The sequence below is a fragment of the Natator depressus genome, chromosome 1, assembly GCF_965152275.1.
Source record: "Natator depressus isolate rNatDep1 chromosome 1, rNatDep2.hap1, whole genome shotgun sequence".
In the NCBI taxonomy this organism is placed as follows: Eukaryota; Metazoa; Chordata; order Testudines; family Cheloniidae; genus Natator; species Natator depressus.
This window is the reverse complement of record NC_134234.1, coordinates 347,795,783-347,816,302: the sequence shown is the minus strand read 5'-3', so window position 1 is coordinate 347,816,302 and position 20,520 is coordinate 347,795,783. Positions and strand designations below refer to the sequence as shown.

At 58.4% G+C, this 20,520-nt stretch overlaps 1 protein-coding gene across 2 annotated transcripts in view; it reads right to left on the bottom strand.

Moving 5' to 3' along the window:
* The window catches only part of MAPK8IP2 (mitogen-activated protein kinase 8 interacting protein 2), a 59,895-nt gene that overhangs the window by 16,133 nt on the left and 23,242 nt on the right, over positions 1–20,520 (bottom strand). Inside the window, exons 4-8 of one of the 2 annotated variants that reach the window (XM_074942802.1) lie at positions 9,752–9,860; positions 8,351–8,509; positions 5,939–8,224; positions 4,800–4,875; positions 4,182–4,354 (exon numbers count right to left, since the gene is read on the bottom strand). In XM_074942802.1, coding sequence (XP_074798903.1) covers positions 4,182–4,354; positions 4,800–4,875; positions 5,939–8,224; positions 8,351–8,509; positions 9,752–9,860 — 2,803 coding nt within the window. Of the gene's footprint in view, positions 1–4,181; positions 4,355–4,799; positions 4,876–5,938; positions 8,510–9,751; positions 9,861–20,520 lie in introns of both variants that reach the window. The other variant, XM_074942801.1, reaches the window with a different exon arrangement.

The following is a 20,520-nucleotide window of genomic DNA, read 5'->3' as shown; positions in this document are numbered from 1 at the left end:
AAAGATTCGCTGCTTCCTGTCGCCCATGGCGATGCCCTGTCTGTTCAAATAAAACATGGCTGTGGGGTTGTCCAAGTGGACGTGCAAAGGACTGCCTTTGATGTGTGGCAGGAAGACCTGGCCTGCCTGCTATACTGTGCAAAGCTTGAGAACATTCATGGGTAGGGATAGCTCCGCATCTCACTAAGTCCTTGGGTTCAGAGATCTCGTAAGTGTGCTCCTCAGCCTAAGGATGATGTCGATGTGGCTAGGCTCATGGAGGGAAGGGGATGTGAGAAGGAAACTCCCCTGCACAAGTTGGACAGGTTCACCCACCAATCCAAGGAAGCTAGAACCCTTGCAGGGATGAGAACTAGCACGTCCAGCGGATGGTAGAGAGACTTCAGTCACTCCTGCACGCGCCTCAGGTGACGACTGCCATAATGAGTCACGTATGCACAAGCCGCCATGTGCCCAAGGAGTCTCAGACAATTTCTTACAGGAGTCTGAGGGTGAGGCTGGAGAGGGGCGCACAGGTCCAGAGTCACTTGGAACCTGGCCTGCGGCATGCAGGCTGTTGTCGAACTGAGAACTGCCTTGATAAACTCTATCCTTTGCAGAGTACAGGACTGGGGTGTCAAATGGGGACTGGATTTGTCTGTTGTCTTCCACCTGCTATCTGGAGCAGCCTTGGATCCACCGGCTGTCCAGACACAGGAACACTTGAACACTGATCTTCCAGAGGTCATCAGTCGCCACTGCCATGCATTGGGGGCTCACAACAGGCCAAAGCGGGGACTGTAAAGTGGTAGTGAACATGTACAGCCATGAACCTGGGGAACGTCTTTGGCTCAGGTGGACAGCCACATGAAATCAGCGTCTCTCACGCTGAGAGCAGCATGCCAAGCAACAAGATCTATGGAAAGGATACAGGGAACCAGGGAAACCAGGCAAAACATCATCTTCTTGATGAATCTATTCAAGTTTCATAGATCGAGGATAAGCCTCAGGTCCCCTGGACTTGGCTTGGAGGGAATAGCAAGAGTAAACTCCTTTCACCAATGTTGTGCCGGTACCTCCTCTATGACTCCCAGCCCGAGTAGAGTCTGTTCTCTTGTCTGAGAACAGCCTGATGAGATTGGCCACTGAAAAGCCTGGAGAGAAACTACAGCGTGTAGCCCAGTCCCACAGTTCTTAGCACCCACCAGTCTGCTGTAATGGCCCTCCAAGCACTGAGGAAGTGAGATGGCCTGTCTCCAAAGGGAGCAGTGGGACAAGGAATAGCCCCATGAATGGATATGCTGGCCTCAGCTGAAGAGTCAAAGAGCCTGCTTCGAACTAGAGAGTTGCTGAGATGAAGCAGAGATGGCAGGTCCTCTGGTGTCGCCGGTACCCCCCAGCCTAGTTGCATGGCCCTGCACGTTGAGGCTGGCTCCCTGATATAGTACAGCTGGGGTCGGTCTCAGCGGTACCCAGGACTGCACCGTGGTCGACAAAGCCAACACAGGAGAGTCTCTAGCCCTCAGCATCTGGGAGCACCAAGCCAGAATTCGTGCCCTAACCTCAGCACTCAAACGGCTCTGCAAGGTATCAGCCGAGGCAGAACAATGTTCCTTAGTGGCCGAGGAGGTTTTCTTAGCTCTCTATTCCAGAGGCTGCTCTGCAACTCTTCTACCTCTTGCTCATGGGCCCCCGAGAGGGAGAATGTCGTCTTCTCGAGCTCTGCTTGACAAGGAGAGTCTGACAAGTCAGGACGGGCACTTCTGAGCTGCTGCCTTGCACTGATGGCCCTGGATCCAAGAGGGACGTAAAGCACACTCCATCCGAAAGTCTCTGAGCCTCACCTCCCTTGACTTCTGAGTTCTGGTCTTGAAGCCCCTGCAGCTGTGGCTCTTGTCTCTGATACGACCCTCCCCAAACGTTTTAAATAGCAGGGTCACTGTTGGGCATAGCTACTGTACAGACAGCAGGGCTTGTAACCGGGAGACTAACGCCTTGCTAAGTCCAGGTCCCCGACACCTGACACCCAGAGCAAACCAGTACAAAGAGAACAAAAGGGAAAAAACCCAGCTAGGACAAAACCTGAGTCCTATTAACTGTCTAAGAACGATTTCTGAACGATTTACAATGGGAAATAATCCCCTTCAGAGCAAGACAGTCGTGGGCTCCTGCACATGGGATACTCCGACTACCAACCCCAGGCAGTGAGAAGGAACCAAAGGGGGTCGGGGCAGCTCTGCCCTTTTTGGCCTCGGCTGGGAGCAGACAGGAGCAGCTGTAGGACAAATCTCTGTCTTCGGCACACTGGGCGCGCACACACCTTATGTGCAATGGACATGTGCAGTCACTGGAAGAAAACCTGGGGTTCCCTGACCCCACGGCCAGGCCAGGGGGTCTGGCTCACTCTGCTCCTGCAGCGGATGGCCCCAGGCGTGTCTGTGCGGTGCTGCTTTCCCCGTGTCCTAGCACCAAGGATCCTGCGCTGTCCAACTGCAGCTCCCTGGAGCTCTCACTCCTTTGCTGCCCCCCGCCTCAGCCGGCCAGCCCGGCTACGAGCCGCAGCCTCCCAGCACCCCCTTACGCTGGCCCTCGCCTGGCCTCCTCGCCCTCCTGGCCCGTCTCCCTGCTCCCAGCACTGGGTGCAGACACTTCAGTCCATCCAGGCTCTTCTGCAGCGTCAGGGTCACAGCGACTCCACCTGCTGCTTCACTGCGCCCGTGGGGCAGGACTGGCCCCCTCACCAGAACGGAGGAAAAACTCCTCTCTCTTCCCTGCCAGCTTGAAAGCCTCCTACCGGGCCCGCCTGCCAGGGACCAGGATTCCTCCTGCTTGAGTGGAGACTGTCAGAGCCAGGCTGGCTCTCAGCACAGGAGTCGTGCAGCTCCTGAGGCTTCCCGCCCCCCCCCCCCCCCACAGGTGCCGGGCACTGGAAGTTCCCTGTGCCACCCCCATCTCTACTCCTCTCACCAGGGCCCTGAACCTGCTGCACGTGGGCTCATTCACAGGAGCTTCCCAGCATGCGTTGGGGAACCCACACCGGCCGGTCTGAAGCGTCGTTTGCCCGGGCACAACATCTGGTTCCTGTGAGGGCACCACAGACCCCTTGGGCCAGGTTCCTTCCTACAATGCTCCTGTCTCCCTGGTGACTCCTGTCAGCACTCACCTCCCCGGAGCTCTCCGCTCAGACATCCCCTCTCCTGGCAAGGGCAGTGGGTGTTGCAGGGATCAGCACCTCTTCCCCACTGCCTCTCCTTCTATGCCTTCCTCTCCTACCACCGGCCCTCGAGCAGACAGAACCACCTGCTGGAGTCAGCCGGGTGCCCTTTGCCTCTGGCAGAGAACCCAGCAGCTGTCCAGGCTCCCAGAGCACCTAACAGATATGGATCCTTGGTGGTCTCCACTCAGAGACGGGCCCACTGTGCACTGGGCAGCCTGGACCATCAACAACCAACCTCCATCACCCAATTGGTGCACCATTGCAGGCCTTCCTGTGCAACTGTCTGCTCCCCCGAGAGCTGCCCCCCATGTGCTCGCCTGCCCCCTCTACAGACTCTGAATGTTCGGGACATTCCATGTGGATTCACGCCCTCCTCTGCTCGTAAGGACATAAGAACGGCACTAGTGGGTCAGACCAAAGGTCCATCCAGCCCAGTGTCCTGTCTTCTGACAGTGGCCAGGGCCAGGTGCTCCACAGGGAGTGAACAGAACAGGGAATCAGCAAGTGATCCATCCCTGTGGCCCATTCCCAGCTTCTGCTGCTGCACTCAGCCGGCAGCTGCCGAGCGACCCCAGGGGCCCGTGGGTTTGCTCTCGCTCTGTTCCCTGCTGCCACTCAGAGCTCCAGAGCCCAGGACGGGCTCTTGGTGGGGATAGGGGGTGAGTGGTGGATTCCTGGTGCTTTCTCCGTGATTACACACGATGATCTAGGGGCACTTGGGCGGCGGGATAGGGTCAATGCTCACCCATCTGGGTGGGTGTGTCTGTGAGGGGGTGTTTGTGTGGGGAGGGTCTCCCTGGCAGCCCTCCCCATCTGCAGCAGAGCGCTCTGGGTCACTGCCTGAAACTGTGGCCGAGCCTTACCCTGACGGCAGTGCCATGAGCTGGCTATTGCTGTCCCTGCAGGGCCCATGGCAGCACCAAGGGCTGCAGGTGCTCAGGGCTCCCACGCCACGGGGGGGGGGGGGGGGGGGGGAGATGCCTACCTATGACCTCCTTAGCTTGGCTCACCACCTCGTGGGCATAGAACGCCGGGAAGATGCCTCTCTCGCCAGTCCGCATGTTATAGCCTCGGTACCAGTAATCATCCTCCTCCAGCTCCACCAGGATCGGGTCGTCCACGTCCAGCTCCAGCTCGTCCTCGTGGCGGGGGATAAACCTGCAAGTGGAGGCGGCGGCACCAGGATGGGGGGAAGGGGCGTGGGGGGGAGGAAACGCGAGAGAGGGAAAGAGACGGAGATGAAGACGGGCGAGGACGCTCTTGCCCGCAGGAGCCAGAGGCACCGTACCCGGTTCCCAGCAGCCCCCTCAGGCCTCCCTCAGGGGAGGACAACCCCAGGCAGCCTTGGGACTCCTTGGCACCAGCTGGGCCACCATCCTATAAATCTATCTACTAGGAAGCGGTGGGCTGCCCCAGAGAGGGATGCTGCCTGCCTCACCCCCATTCGTTGCCCTGGGGCTGTGTATTTATCAGCTGCTCAGCCCCGGGGATGAAGCAGTTTCCTCCTCTCAGCGCCAGGCAGACCCCAACTTGTTCCTGGCCACGCGCCCAGAGGGGCAGCGTTGGTGCGGCCCTGGGGTCCAGGCTAGGGTGCTCTTCTCACCTGAAGACAGCCCGGTGCGTCTGCTCCCGTTCTTCCCCATTCACCATGCATGAGAACAGCCCAAAGGACTCCGTACCTAGGGAGCACAGGAGAGGTCACTGCAGCCCGGCAGGAGGACGACATGCAGGAGGCACCCTCGCCAGCCAAGCAACGGACAAGAGACCCGAGCGGCTCGGGCCTGGCTCCTCGGCGGGGAACGCCCGGCCCCGAGCGGCTCGGGCCTGGCTCCTCGGCGGGGAACGCCCGGCCCCGAGCGGCTTGGGCCTGGCTCCTCGGCGGGGAACGCCCGGCCCCGAGCGGCTCGGGCCTGGCTCCTTGGCGGGGAACGCCCGGCCCCAAGCGGCTCGGGCCTGGCTCCTTGGCGGGGAACGCCCGGCCCCGAGCGGCTCGGGCCTGGCTCCTTGGCGGGGAACGCCCGGCCCCGAGCCGCTCGGGCCTGGCTCCTCGGCGGGGAACGTCCAGGTCAGAGCTAGTTGGGGTTGCCCTTCCTGTGTTAATTCAGCCCCCACAGTCTGGGGAGAATGTCTTCAGAGAGGAAGGAAGAAAGATGTCCCAGCAGTTAGGGCACTAGCTCTGGTTCAATTCCCTGCTCCATCACGGACTTCCTGTGTGACTTAGGGCTTATCGCCAGGGCCCCGCAGTCGGAGCACAGCGATGCGATTTACAGCACATACCCAAGTGCTGTGCTGGAACTGCCCTCTGTGGATGCTGCTGGCGTGAGTTCGAAGGCCCCTCGTCCCCACTAACGTAGTCCTGTTTGAAGAGGACGACGTTAACGCCAACGAGGTACCTTTGAGTTCATGCCCACAGCGTAACAAGGGGCGGTTACAGACCAGCACTTCGGTGCGCACTGCAATTCACACCCTCGTCGTCTGGACCCGGTGCGGTGTAGACTCAGCTTTTGTCTGTCTGGGTCTGTACAGTGAGGAGTGTAGCACCCCCCCTTCCAGGGGTGCGGTGGGGACAAATGTACCGCAGAGAGGGAGGTGTTTAGACACTGCAATGACCGGGGGCTCGGCACATGCCCTACCCGGGGAGATAAGTAGGTTTAGGGGTGGCCCAGTCTGGATGTGGGACTCTCCTACAGGGAGAGACATGGCTGACCCCTCTCTGGGGCGGGCAGGGGAATTGGTACTTACTGGAGGAGCGGGATGTGCTATTGACAAAGACATTGAGGAACTTCTTGGAGAACTGGAGGTCGGCTTCAGGGGAGGAGTCCTCCGAGGAGCTCTGCCCGTCCTGTGCCGCCAGCCCCTCCCCAAACTCGTCCTCGTCCTCCAGCTCGCAGTTGTCGCAGGCGGTCAGCAGCTCACTGTCGTCGCTCAGCACGGAGGTGCAGCGCTTTAGGCTCACCAGCTCCAGCTGCGTGTTCTCATCCACCACCAGAGTGTATTTGATGGAGTCGTAGACCAGGGACTCATCCAGCGGCCGAGGCTCCAGGGCCATGGGGGGTGGAGGAAGCGGCAGGTCCTCCTCGAAGCTCTGCGTGTCGTCGTGGAAGGGGGAGCCCTTCAGGCTGCCGAAATACGGCACGTCATCCTCGTCTGTGGAGTAGGTCAGGTTAAAGCACCGGTTGGTCTTGGCCGTAGAGACATCGAGCATGGGCAGGAAGGTGTTGGGATTCTGATCCAGACTCTCTAACCGGATGTCATCGATCATGTCATTGTCCTCCAGGATCCCCGAGTCCAGGTCCTTATCGATGGCCCAATCCTCTCGCCCAGCTGCCGGCTCCACCTCTGTGCCGTGTTCTCTGGACGCTGGATCCGAGCCCTCTGTGCTGGCGTGAGGGGCGAAAGGGAAGCTTTTGATGGGCCCCGTACAGCAGCCAAAGTTTGCCAGCACCCCTGAGCTGCCCAGCCTGTCGATGGAGAGGGGGTGCCCCAGGAACACTGGGGTGATAGTGTCATTGGTCGGGTTGCTCATGAATAAATACGGGCCGGAGTCACTTCCCGGAGGTGAGGACTCTGTGGCAGGGCTGGTGCTCGTGGGTTTCTCGTCCTCGGCGCTCTGGAGTGAGCTGCGCAGAGTCTCCATGTCCACCAGCTCGATGCTCTGCTGGGAGGAGGACAGCTTGACCGGCTCTGCTTCGCTCCCTGGGGAGTCCCGCAAGCTGGGCTGTACGTCCAGGGACTCGCTGAGGATCTCGGGCTCAAGGTCAGAGGCCGGGGAGATGGTGTCACAGAGGGAGTGGGCCTGCTGGAAGCACTCGTCCGGACACTTGAGAGGGTATGAGCCCTCCAAGATCATCTTGTTGACGAGGTTGCTGAGCAGCCAGGGTGAGTCTGAGTCCTCGCTCAGGTCAGGCTCCGACTCGGAGTCAGAGTCGTACTCGCTGTTACCCTCGTCGTCCACCTCCGGCAGGAGCTTGGGCCCGATGGGCAGGTAGAAGGAGCGGCGGATGCTCTCCAGGCTGTGGTCTGGGTCAATCTTTAGATCCAGGGGACTGGACCCAGACACGTCTGTCTGGTCAACGGGGGCGGAAGAGTCCTCTGGGTTCAAGGTGTCATAATAACCCTCCATCTTCAGGTCGGCCAGGCTCTCTCTCCTCACCATGCTCCGGTCCCTCAAGCGGCTCTCCGGCAGCTCCCCGTCCAGGGTCATCTCCTCCTCCTCCTTGCACTTATCCAGCAGCAGCGAGTCCTTGATGCCCATGAGCCCCTGGCCTTCAAGCTCCGTCTCCAGCTCGGCCTCCGAGGTGGGGGAGCTGGCCTCCTCGATGGAGTTAGTGAGGTGGGAGGACCTGCCGCTGCTGCTGTCGCTGCTCAGATCCAGCTCCGTCTCCGAGATGGAGGAAATCATGTTGCTGACCAGGCGGCCCCCACAAGCAAAAGCTGCCTCGATTTCCCCCTCTACATCTGAGTCAGAACCCGGGGAGCTGAGGTCGTCACTGTGCCGGCTGCGGGGCAGGAACTGCTTTGAGTTCCTGCTGGTGAGATCTGCCTCGATGCCTGGGTCGGACGATGGAGACGTGGTCTCGGAGGAGCCTGAAGGGAGCCCATGCATGCTGGCGGCCCTGCTGCAGTGGGGACCCTCCCCTTCAGAGCTCAGCTGCTCTGTCAGCCCCCTCAGGCAGACATAGGCCCCCAGAGTGCACCCCCCGTCCCCATCGCTCCGATCAGCGAAGGCTCCAGCTTCAGTGTCTCCATAGCCGTTGGGCAGCTCTTCCTCAGACAGTGGGGTGCTGGACTGGCCACGGCGGGTGATGGGGGAGCCACGACCAAGAGCCAGGCCTGCGTCCCCCCCAGCGCCATCTGCAGGGGTACCCTCCTCACTGGGTTTTTGTCTCTCCCTGCCGCTGGCTGCCTCTGGCTTGAGGTTTGCACAGTAGCTTTCGGTGGCTTTGGGCTGCTGGGAGTTGGCTTCGCAGGTCTGGGGCTCCTTGCTGGCTTCCGAGTGAGAGGCTATGTTAGGAGGAGTGGCAGGCCCTGTTGGAGAGAGAGACTGTTTAGGAGACGGCTGGCTGAGATGAGATGGGGAATGTGGTGAGCATGGTGCAGAGGAGATGATATTCATATTATAATCTTCCCCGGCTCTCTCCGGCGGTTGGTTACCATATGCCAGAGACTCATGTCTGTTGCCTTCCAAGTCATAGAAGGAGGGTTTGAGCAGCGTCTGGGCCTGCCCTGTTTCCTCAGTGGTCAGCCCCAGGCCACTCTGACTTTCCAAGCAGGGGCCATCTTGGACACAAGGGTGAGAAGGAGACAGGTGCCCTGAGAAGAAAAAGCAAAGAGCCTGAGATTAGAGCTTTGAACCAGTTCCCCCACCCAACCCCGGCTAGGGCCTCTCATTCTCCCCCTGCTTCACTGGGAAAGCCGGTGCAGGAGAGTCCCCAAGCCCAGCTCGCTGATCCCTGCTGGGCAGTGCCCCATGCACGTGGGACGAGACAGAAGCTGGCTCGGCTCCTTCCGTGGAGCCACATCTTCAGCTGCTGGAGGGGAAGGGTCCCCTGGTCCGTGCCCCTGGGGATGAGCAAGACGGGCCCTAAGTGCCATTCCAGAGAGGAATAACCAGGGCCCGTGTGCTCGGCAGTGCATTGACACACAACGTGGCAGTGACTCTTTCCAGCGAGGACTGGTGTGGAGGGTGGATAGTTTTGCCGTGTTCTCCAGGCACCCAGCTCTGTGGGCCTCAGCAGTTAGGCTGGTGTCTGGAAACTCGGCTCAGAGTCTCCTTCCCCGGCCCTGCGTGTGCCAGGGAGGTGGGGCTCAGCGGTTCACCTTCTCCGCTCCCCAGATCTCGGCTGCTGCCCTGTTCTCGAGGCAGCGGGGCTGCCCAGCCTGTACGTTTGGCTCCCGGGCCCCCTCCTGCCCGCTGCCGTAGGACAGGGCCGGCAGCAGGCACTGTCATCAAGTCAGCAGTCCCTGGTGGGGAAAGGCGCAGCACCAGGGGCAGCCGCAGGCAGAAGACAGGGCCAGGAGCAGCAGAGTAACGAATCCTACAGCAAACACACCACAGTCTGTGGGATCGTGGGAAACGCTGAACTCCGGGGCCCCCTCGTCACTGAGCCTATGGGTCCCTGTGTCCGGTTGCCCCGCTTTGAGCCAGGACGGCTGGCTCTCTGTGGACGGCAGTCACACTTGGGTCCCATTTTCGAGGACTGAGAGCAAAGCGTGGCTCTGCCTTTCGGGTACGAGCCGAGCTCCCGGACATCGGGCAGCCCCGGAAACAGCCTGAGGGGAGCAGCGTGGGGAGGAGGGGCAGAGGAAGCATGAATCTCCCCAACACAGGGCTCGGACACAGCCCTGGGGGAGAAGCTGGGCCTGGAACCCTCCATGGAGCAGCTCACCCCATCTCCTGAACATCCAGCCTCGGTTTCCCACCCCTCCCCCATCCCCAGGGCCTGGCTCTTAGGGCAGCCACACAGCTGAGCTCAGACGCACAAGCCCCCGCAGCCCTTCTGCTGGCGCAGGGGGGGGGGGGCTGCAGCAGGTGGGGGAGGGGAGTACGCTCACCAGTGTGTGAGGAAGAGGAGGAGGAGGAGGAGTGGAGAAGGGTCTCCTGCCAGGTGGCCCGCTGAGCAGTGGGGGGAGGAGGGTAGCTGCCGTTGTTGTTCAGGGAATCCTGGTCAGAAAGAGAAGAGCCGGTGAGTTTAGAAACGAGGGCGGGGGGGGGGGTCCGGGGGTGAGGGATGGGAGGGCCAGAGGAGAGGGAGGAGGGGGAACACGGAAGTGAGGCCACGTCTACACTAGCAGTGGTTTACAGGAATCGGCCGGCCAGGCTCCAGGACTCCCTGCTCGGCAAAGCTGGGCTGTGCCCGACGAAGTCTGGAGAGTTCCTCTGGCCACATGCAGCCAGACCAGGTCTCTGCAAAAGCTGCCTCTGTGCTTGTCAGTCCCCACTCAGACGCAGGCTCCCCACAGGGAATGACCCCCGGCCTGCCCCTCCAACGGGGCAGGGCTGCCGCTGCACACGCTGGATGAATGACAGGTCAGACAGCGTCCCCTAAACTCTGAAAGCTGAGCCCTGAGTCAGCAGCCCTCTCAGCCCCCCACCCCCAGCGAGCCCCTTCTCCCCCGAGTGCTCCGGGAAGCTTCAAACATGGGGCAGCTCCTCATGCCAGGGGACTCCCGTCCCTGTGCAACACGCTTGTGGGAGGAGCGAACTAGCCGCACCAGGGACAGGATCAGCACTGCCAGCTGCGTTAGCCCCACCGGCAGGAGCGGGACCGTTCACACCACACAGCCACCGGTTTAGACTCTGCAAACTCTGCCTCTGGCGCTCGGGTCACAATGGGAAGGTTTCCACCACACGTGTAACAGCGAGAGACTGACTTGTTAAACTGAGAGCTGGGACTTTGAAGGAGAACCCAGAGGTCCATTGGCTCCCCCCACCAGGCTTTGTGTCCCCCAGAGGACATGTCCCCCAAGTGGGGAAACACTGGTGCAAGAGACGCTGCCAGCACCACACGATCTTCCCCTTACAATCTGACACACGCACAGAGACACAGAGACACAGAGACAGACACACACAGGTACACGTGTACACACAGACACACATAGACACACACATGCACAGACATACACACACGCACAGAGACACAGACACACACATGCACAGATGAAAAAAGGCAGAGCAAATGTTGCTGATGGGGCAAGGGTGATGAGACGAGGCTCTTGTAACTCCACTGAGGAAAAGCAGCACGAGCAGGGGGTGGATCCCACTCTGAGGGGGTAAAGGGGGGCTGTGCAATAGCAGAGACACTCAGATCTTCGTCAGACCCCACCGTGAAGAAGAAGGAAAAGCCATTCTGTTCGATCTGCTCCAGTTCTCGCACGGTGCCCTCCACTGGGTACTGGAACCATGGTCTGTCCAGCCAGTTGGTGAGTCGGGGCGATGCTGTACCGAGAAGTGAGCAGTGACTCGGAGATGAAGTGTTTCTGTCTCAAAACAAGTGACTAGAACAATCGCACATACACAATGGGAAATGACTGCCCAGGAAGGAGTACTGCGGGAAGGGATCTGGGGGTCAGAGGGGATCACAAGCTAAATCTGAGTCAACAGTGTAACGCTGTTGCAAAGAAAGGGAACATCCTTCTGGGCTGTATTAGCAGGAGTGTTGTAAGCCAGACACGAGAAGTAATTCTCCCGCTCTGCTCCGCGCTGATTAGACCTCAAATGGAGTATTGAGCCCAGTTCTGGGGGCCACATTTCAGGAAAGATGGGGACAAATTGGAGAAAGTCCAGAGAACAGCAACAAAAATGATGAAAGGGCTAGAAAACATGACCTGTGAGGGCAGATTGAAAAAACTGGGTTTGTTCAGTCTGGAGAAGAGAAGATGGAGCGGGGATATGAGAAGAGTTTTCAAGCACGTAAAAGGTTGTTACAAGGAGGAGGGAGAAAAATGGTTCTCGTTTAACCTCTGAGGACAGGACAAGAAGCAATGGATGTAAATTGCAGCAAGGGAGGTTTAGGTTGGACATGAGGAAAAACGTCCCGACTGTCAGGGTGGTCACGCCCTGGGATAAATTGCCCAGGGAGGTTGTGGAATCTCCGTCATTGGAGATGTTTAAGAGCAGGTTGGACAAACACCTGTCAGGGATGGTCTAGATCAGGGGTCTCAAACTCAAATGACCACGAGGGCCACATGAGGACTAGTACATTGGCCCAAGGGCCGCACCACTGACCACCCCACCCCTGCTGTCCCGGCCCCGCCCCCACTCCACCCCTTCCATGAGGCCCCGCCCTGCTCTGCCTCTTCCCACCCCTTCCCTGCCCCCATTCCAACCCCTTCCCGGAAATCACCATCCCAACTCTGCCCCCTCCCTGTCCCCACGGGGTGCAGGAAGGGTGCAGTAGGGGGCTCAGGGCAGGGGCTTGGGGTGCAGGAGGGGTGCGGCGGGGGCTCGGGACAGGGGAGGTGGGTCCGGCCCGGCACGCACCGAGGGCAGGGCAGGCTCCCTGCCTGCCTGCCCTGCCCCCTCACCGCTCCGGGAAGCGGCTGGGACCTGGGGGAGGGGGGGCACAGGGGTCTGTGTGTTGCCCTGGCCGCACCTCCAGGTACCTCCCCTGAAGCTCCCATTGGCCGCGGTTCCCCGTTCCCAGCCAATGGGAGCTTCAGGGGAGGTACCTGGAAGCGCTGCCAGGGCAACACACAGACCTCTGTGCCCCCCCCCCACCCCCAGGTCCCAGCCGCTTCCCGGAGCAGTGTGGGGGCAGGGCAGGCAGGCAGGGAGCCTGCCCTGCCCTCGGTGCGCGCCGGGCTGGAGCTGCTCTACGTAAATGCTGGGGGGGCGGGGGGGCCACGGGGAGCTGGTGGGCCACAGAAAATAACCCTGCGGCCCGTGCGTTTGAGACCCTTGGTCTAGATAATACTTCGTCCGGCCGCAGTGCAGGGGTCTGGGCTAGATGGCCTCTCGAGGGCCCTTCCAGTCCTACGATTCTATGATCCTGGCCACGACTGTCCCTACCTCGCTCCCCAGGAGAGTGGTACAAGCTGTGTGGGGTACCGAGCACCCTCATCTCCTGAAAGCAAGGGGCAGTTTGGGCCCTTACGAGAAAAGGTCGCTGAGGGTGGGCTGGAGGTAGCTGCGCTGGGAGTCGCCCAGAATCCGCCTCGCCAGACAAACCATATGACTCTATTAGTATTCACCTGCAGGCCACGGCTGTGTCAGCATCTGCCAGGTAAATCACACGCGGCGGGCCCTGGACGCCGTTAGGGATGTTGGATACAGCATCTCCTGGGAGGCTTGGCTGGGGCACAGTCACCGAAAATTTGCTGAAAGGTTGTAAACAAATTGTCCTGGAAGCAGCAGAGAGGGACCTGGGGGAGCTTCTGACTCAGCCCTGGCCCCATTGATTATCCAGCCCAGGAGGATTTAATGACATTTGCAAATTAGACTCTGAGAGGAGCTGTGAGTGCAAGAGGGGATAAAGCCCTAATCCTGGGGCTGAGAGAGATTAGAGATGTGGGAAGGAAACAACAAGAGATTGGGCAAATCCAGCTAATCCAGCTGGGGACAGATCACTGGAGCCCAAGTCTGTGATGGGGGAGAGAAACATGGAGAGCACGTGGCTGAGAGGGACCGGGGGGCAGTGAACCAGACAGGAGTTTGGCAGGGAATATGGCTGCAGATGAAGCCAATGTGATTCTATGCTGCATGTTCCGAGGAATCATGTCCTGGGAAAGGGGGAGACACCCCAGGATCCTCAGTGGAGACACCCCAGGATCCTACATTCCCAGAAGCCGCCTTGTTCTGGGGAGCAGAGAAAGGAGAGTCCCTCTCTCCCCAGCCCTGGGGACACCGGGTTTAACTCTGGGCGCATCCTCTCCAGAATGCTACAGACGAGAAACAGAAATGGGCACTGAAGAGAAGCAAACCGCTCCGTCTGCCTGGCTTGGCTGCGTGATGTCCAAGGAGGGGACACGACCCCAGACTGCAAATACACACAAGAGGTGGGAGACCTCCAGGATTACTTGAGCAGGAAATTAGTAAATAAATGATCAGGGTGATACCTGGAGTGCAGCTCAGAATAACGGGATAGAATTAGGGGAAGAATACTTTATATGGAATCTCAACAACTCTGTCAGCAACAGACAGGGGATCTGGTCAGAAATCCCCTCAAAGGGAAGGGCCAGGGCCTGTCACTCCCTGACAGAGGGATGGATCCAGGTGGGAATTTCCCCCAGGGAAGGGCTGGGGCCCGTCGCTCCCTGACAGGGGGTGGATCCAGATGTGGCAGGGCTTCAGTCGATGGTGGAAAGAAATGTTTGATACTCTCAAGCCCCGTTCTGAAGGGGTTGGCCCACTGCTGGCGCCTCCTCATGGCCAGGTGTGGCGTGGCAGCTCTCTCCCCTTCGCTCTGTGGCCACTGGGTGCTCCACTTCTGTAGTGGCCTGTCTCTTCCTGTGCCTTGGCCCTCCGGCCGGCTCCCTTCCAAGCCTCTCCCCTTCTGGGGTCCTCTGGGGACAAAAGCCAGGGGAATTAACACCAACAAACGGAGTTAGTGCAAGAGAAGGGAACACCTCCCTCGCAGGGCATATCACGACTGGGCCCTCCCGTCCCTCAGGGAGGGGCCTTCAGGCGGTGCTTGTTGGGGAAGCTCCTGCCTTCCCTCAGTCCTTTCCTCAGGGCTGAGGGGCTGGTCTCATCCCTGGGCTGCCCATAAGTGAGCTGTTCTACTCCCTTTTTACCTCCTCCTCCAGCCTTGTGGGTGTGGTGTGGCAGGGCTGGCTGAGCTCAGGGCAGCTCCAAAACCCTTGTTATCCAGTGTGGGGTTTGTGTGCCCCATCACACCCCCTCCCCCTCACGATGGCACCCGGGGAACCAGGCCCAGCAGATGTTTCACCCTGCCTCCCTGGAAAACCAAATCAGCCTGTTGGTGGGCTCTCCCCGCTCCATGCTGAACTGGGAAGGTATACGGCTGGAGGGACAGGTATCAGCGCACAGCCGGGGGCGTAGGGCATCCTTCATGGCATTTCGTCATCTCAAGGGGGCATGGTCGGTGAATGGATTTCACAAGAGGTACTGTCGGCACAAGTCCATAGCCCGTTTCACAGCGAGACCGTCCTTGTCTACTATGGATTGCGCCGTTCCCCAGGGCCCAGGGTGCTCCTCTCCGCTTCCTGGGACAATCCTGCACCTGCGCCGGCTTGTAAAACAAGCTCTTTGGAGAAGTCAGGACTGGCCAGGTCAGACTCTTTACACGGGTGTTTTTTCAACTGCTGAAAGGCCTTTTCACAGGCCTTGGACCAGCGTGCCTTCCTGGGGATCCTGTCCTGAACTGGGCCCATGGGGGGAGCTCCTAGCATCGAAAACCCTGGCACAAATCAGCAGCAGTAGCCTACAGGCCCCCCAAAGGTTTGGACTTTCATCTTTGTGGCTGAGCATGGGCACATTGTGAGGGCCTGGACTTTGCCAACGAGGGGCTGGACTTGGCCCTTCCCCAGAATATATCCCAGGTAGGTGGTCTCTTTTTCCCCACTTTTGCACTTTGCCAGTAGCCCAGCACCCCCGTAAGGACCAAAGTACAGCAGCAACCTGTGCTGGATTTTCCTCCCACTCTTGGCTGTAGAGGACCATGTCGTCTCACTAGGCTGTTGCTTGTAAGCCATGGGGTTGAAGAACTTGATCCATGAGCCGCTGGAACATTGCAAGGAGGCCAAAGGGAATAGTCTGAAATTGAGAGAGGCCAAATGGCGTGGCAAAGGTTTGTCTCCCATACCAGGAGAATCCAGTCGATGATTAGGGGATTTCTCAAACAGCAAATAACAGGAACGGGATCAGCTGATCCCAGTGACGGAGATCCTCAGCAACAAACCTTCTTTTCAGGGTCATATAGCCGGACCATCCATTTGTGGACGATGTTCATAGAGTCTTTGTTTTCAGAAAATCACATACCTGTTTCAGCAGCCGAGGTGGCCTGATCAGTGAGGATCTCCTTAGGTGCCACAGCAATAGTCTTTGCATTGGTGTGTGAAGTGGGATTGCCTCAAGACAGTGGGCAGCCTAATCATCTATCACAAAGATCTGCTTGTACCCAGCAGCACCATTTTCCAAGGGTCCAGCAAGGTCCATCCCGAGCCCTTCAAATGGGACGTCGACTATGGGGAGTGTGACCAGAGGGGCTTCTATCCCCCTTTAGGTCCTATGAGTTGGCATTTGGGGCAGAGTCTTGGTGAATTCTGGGCCAAAAGAAGTGATCCAAAATCCTGGACAGGGTCTTCTCAGGACCGAGGTGACCCACAGAGGGGACAGCGTGAGCCCGTTGCATGGCTTCGTGCCTGAGGCCACGGAATGGAGGAGTTGCCACCAAACTTCCTCCATCAGTTGGTCTTTCTCCAACTGGTGCAGGAGCTCAAACCATGGTACTGCTCTGCTCATTGTGAGTCTATGCCTTCCCCGTTAATCATAGTCTGGCACAAAGTTTCGTCCTCCCTTTGGTCCTTTATGAAGTCTGTCTCTCTGGTTAGGATGTCTCTTCTGTAGGGGGGCCACTGTGGCTTCGTTGTTAAGGGGGCCTTCTGGAGAAGCTTCCCTCTGGCTGGATCCTACCTCTCCAGGGTCCTCACCTACACCTGCCAATGTCACAGGTTTTGGGCTCCCATCCCCCAGGTCTCCTCAGCTGCTCCCTCCAGGGTCTCTGGGGTTGGTTTAAATTCCCTCAATACCTCTGAGAAATACTCCCAGTCCTGTCCCAAGACAACAGGGTAGGACACTGCTGAGGCCAGCCCCATTACAAGGCACTTTGTGTTTCCCCTAGAGCCAACGGCACCTTCTCCGTGGTTACACTGGAGGAAGACAGTCTCATAGAATCATAGAATCATAGAATATCAGGGTTGGAAGGGACCCCAGAAGGTCATCTAGTCCAACCCCCTGCTCGAAGCAGGACCAATTCCCAGTTAAATCATCCCAGCCAGGGCTTTGTCAAGCCTGACCTTAAAAACCTCTAAGGAAGGAGATTCTACCACCTCCCTAGGTAACGCATTCCAGTGTTTCACCACCCTCTTAGTGAAAAAGTTTTTCCTAATATCCAATCTAAACCTCCCCCATTGCAACTTGAGACCATTACTCCTCGTTCTGTCATCTGCTACCATTGAGAACAGTCTAGAGCCATCCTCTTTGGAACCCCTTTCAGGTAGTTGAAAGCAGCTATCAAATCCCCCCTCATTCTTCTCTTCTGCAGACTAAACAATCCCAGCTCCCTCAGCCTCTCTTCATAAGTCATGTGCTCTAGACCCCTAATCATTTTTGTTGCCCTTCGCTGGACTCTCTCCAATTTATCCACATCCTTCTTGTAGTGTGGGGCCCAAAACTGGACACAGTACTCCAGATGAGGCCTCACCAGTGTCGAATAGAGGGGAACGATCACGTCCCTCGATCTGCTCGCTATGCCCCTACTTATACATCCCAAAATGCCATTGGCCTTCTTGGCAACAAGGGCACACTGCTGACTCATATCCAGCTTCTCGTCCACTGTCACCCCTAGGTCTTTTTCCGCAGAACTGCTGCCTAGCCATTCGGTCCCTAGTCTGTAGCGGTGCATTGGATTCTTCTGTCCTAAGTGTAGGACCCTGCACTTATCCTTATTGAACCTCATCAGATTTCTTTTGGCCCAATCCTCCAATCTGTCTAGGTCCTTCTGTATCCTATCCCTCCCCTCCAGCGTATCTACCACTCCTCCCAGTTTAGTATCATCCGCAAATTTGCTGAGAGTGCAATCCACACCATCCTCCAGATCATTTATGAAGATATTGAACAAAACCGGCCCCAGGACCGACCCCTGGGGCACTCCACTTGACACCGGCTGCCAACTAGACATGGAGCCATTGATCACTACCCGTTGAGCCCGACAATCTAGCCAGCTTTCTACCCACCTTATAGTGCATTCATCTAGCCCATACTTCCTTAACTTGCTGACAAGAATACTGTGGGAGACCGTGTCAAAAGCTTTGCTAAAGTCAAGAAACAATACATCCACTGCTTTCCCTTCATCCACAGAACCAGTAATCTCATCATAAAAGGCGATTAGATTAGTCAGGCATGACCTTCCCTTGGTGAATCCATGCTGACTGTTCCTGATCACTTTCCTCTCATGTAAGTGCTTCAGGATTGATTCCTTGAGGACCTGCTCCATGATTTTTCCAGGGACTGAGGTGAGGCTGACTGGCCTGTAGTTCCCAGGATCCTCCTTCTTCCCTTTTTTAAAGATTGGCACTACATTAGCCTTTTTCCAGTCATCCGGGACTTCCCCCGTTCGCCACGAGTTTTCAAAGATAATGGCCAAGGGCTCTGCAATCACAGCCGCCAATTCCTTCAGCACTCTCGGATGCAACTCGTCCAGCCCCATGGACTTGTGCACGTCCAGCTTTTCTAAATAGTCCCTAACCACCTCTATCTCCACAGAGGGCTGACCATCTCTTCCCCATTCTGTGATGCCCAGCGCAGCAGTCTGGGAGCTGACCTTGTTAGTGAAAACAGAGGCAAAAAAAGCATTGAGTACATTAGCTTTTTCCACATCCTCTGTCACTAAGTTGCCTCCTTCATTCAGTAAGGGGCCATGGGTCTCCATGGGGGCTTCAGGGTTTGGGACCATATCCTCCCAGACCAGGGCCTGGCCACACCCAGAATCCACTAGGCCCGTGCCCTCAGTTCCATTTATCTGCATAAGAACCGTTACTTCAGCTGGAGTTCGTTTATGGTCCCTGTTCATAGCCACACTCCTTTTGGGGCACTCATGGTAGCAATGACCTGGGGCCCACATGAAAAGCAAGTCCCTGCTGCTGGCCGAGTGGCCGCTGGCCCCGGGCCCACTATTTGAGATAGCCCTTCCCTATGTGCCTTGTCTATTCCCCCTCCATAGGGGTTCCAAGAGCCTTTGTCCGGACTGGGGTCTGAGATGCTGGGGTTTGCTACCAGGGCCCAGTCCAGGGCTTGACGGCCTGCTGGGCACCTTAGAGGCTGGTGCTTGCAAGACCACCCTGTCTGATTGCTGGCTCCCGGGTTGGGCTCTCCCTTCAGCTGAGGTGCCCTGGGCTTCAGGCAGTTGCTCATATGAAGCAGTTAGAGCCATCTCTGCAGCTAAATAATTCTCCATCAGCCAGGCTGCACTGGCTAGGGACTTGCCCCTGCCCTCAGCCAGAAGTATGGGGGTGAGCTGCTCCACCACACTGAGCTCGGCCACCTCCACTCCAGTCTGAGTCTCCGGCGATTGCCACTTAAAACCCAAGCCTCCTAACTTCTGGGTGACCACGTGGGGCCTGGCCCCAGGGGCATTTCTCCCCAGGGAACCTCTGCCGGAAAGTCTCCTCCGTGAAGCTGAGGTAGTCAAGTAGGGCCGCTTTCACCTGTACTGGTCCCGTCACCTGCACCGTACCTGCGCTGGTCCCGTCAGGTACGGTGCCAACAGGGTGGCCCAGTGGGCATGAGGCTTCCGTGGCCACTCGTTCACAGGTTATCAGGAAGGCCTCTGGGTCATCCTCAGGACCCATCTTTGTGAGTTTCACTGGCACGGGCTGGACCACTGGGCCGGGGCCTACAACCCCGGGAGGGGAAGCCCTGGGGAGGCCCTCCGGCTGCATCAGAGCTACCAGCTGCTCGACCAGCCATTGCCGCTGTTGTGCCCCTATGTCCCAGAGCAGGCGTTGCTGCCGGGCAGCCATTTGCTGCAGGAGCCGTTGCTGCTGTGGGTTCTCAGTCACCCATTTGAGAAGATGCTCTAGGTCCATGTTGTCGGACCTACCAACCCCCGTCTCTAGGTCATGGGTGTTTGACCCCTAGGTCAGCCAGTCCTCCCCACTCTCCCGCAGTGGGGTGTGGACGCACCCGTAGGAAGCTGCACTCAGGCCTGGGCACAGCAGGGACGTACATCGGGCCACGTGATGGCGTCAGAATCTGCAATCCCATGAAACACACTGTTTCTAGCCCTCCTGGCTGTGGTGGAAAGCCCGGTGACGTCACCCAGTGTCACCGGTGCAGCATAGAATCATAGAATATCAGGGCCGGAAGGGACCTCGGGAGGTCATCTAGTCCAACCCCCTGCTCAGAGCAGGACCGATCCCCAATTTTTGCCCCAGATCCCAAATGGCCCCCTCAAGGATTGAACTCACAACCCTGGGTTTATCAGGCCAGTGCTCAAACCACTGAGCTATCCCTCCCCCTGCCTGCGTCTAGGAGAGCCAGGGAGGAGGCTGCCGGGCCCCGACCTAGCCCTGGCTGCTCCGGGGGTGGAGCTGGCTGGCTGGGAAGCCTGGACAGCCAGCTGTGCCCTCTGTGACTGGCTCCCTTGGGCGTGGCTCAGATGCCCCTGGGTCGGAGTGAGGAATAAAAGGTGCTGGTGTCTCCTGATGGTCACCCACCCACGGCACCAAGACAAGACACGCCTCACAGCCGCTTGGCAGGGTCCCGCTCCTTTCTTGCCTGCTCTGATCAGCAGCGAAACGGACAGTGTAGGCACTGAGCGGCCTGCCCTGGCCTCTGAGCCGAGCCCCTGCCGACGACAGGCATTTCCCGCCGCTCAGCGTGGCCCACTCAGGCGCTGCACGGGTGCAGGTGTCCCACGTCACTCACATTTCGCAGCTTCTCTGCAGCCACAGGGGCCAGAGACCCGACTCTCTTGTGACGAACGCTCAGATTCTGGAAAACAAGAGGGCAGCCTCCGGACCTGGGCTGCCCCCACACCACGCGCAGGGAGATGGGCCCAGCTTGGGCCCTGAGCTAGGGAACCATCTCCCCGCGGCATGGGATGGGATGGGATTAGGGTTGTCAACCCTCCAGGATTGTC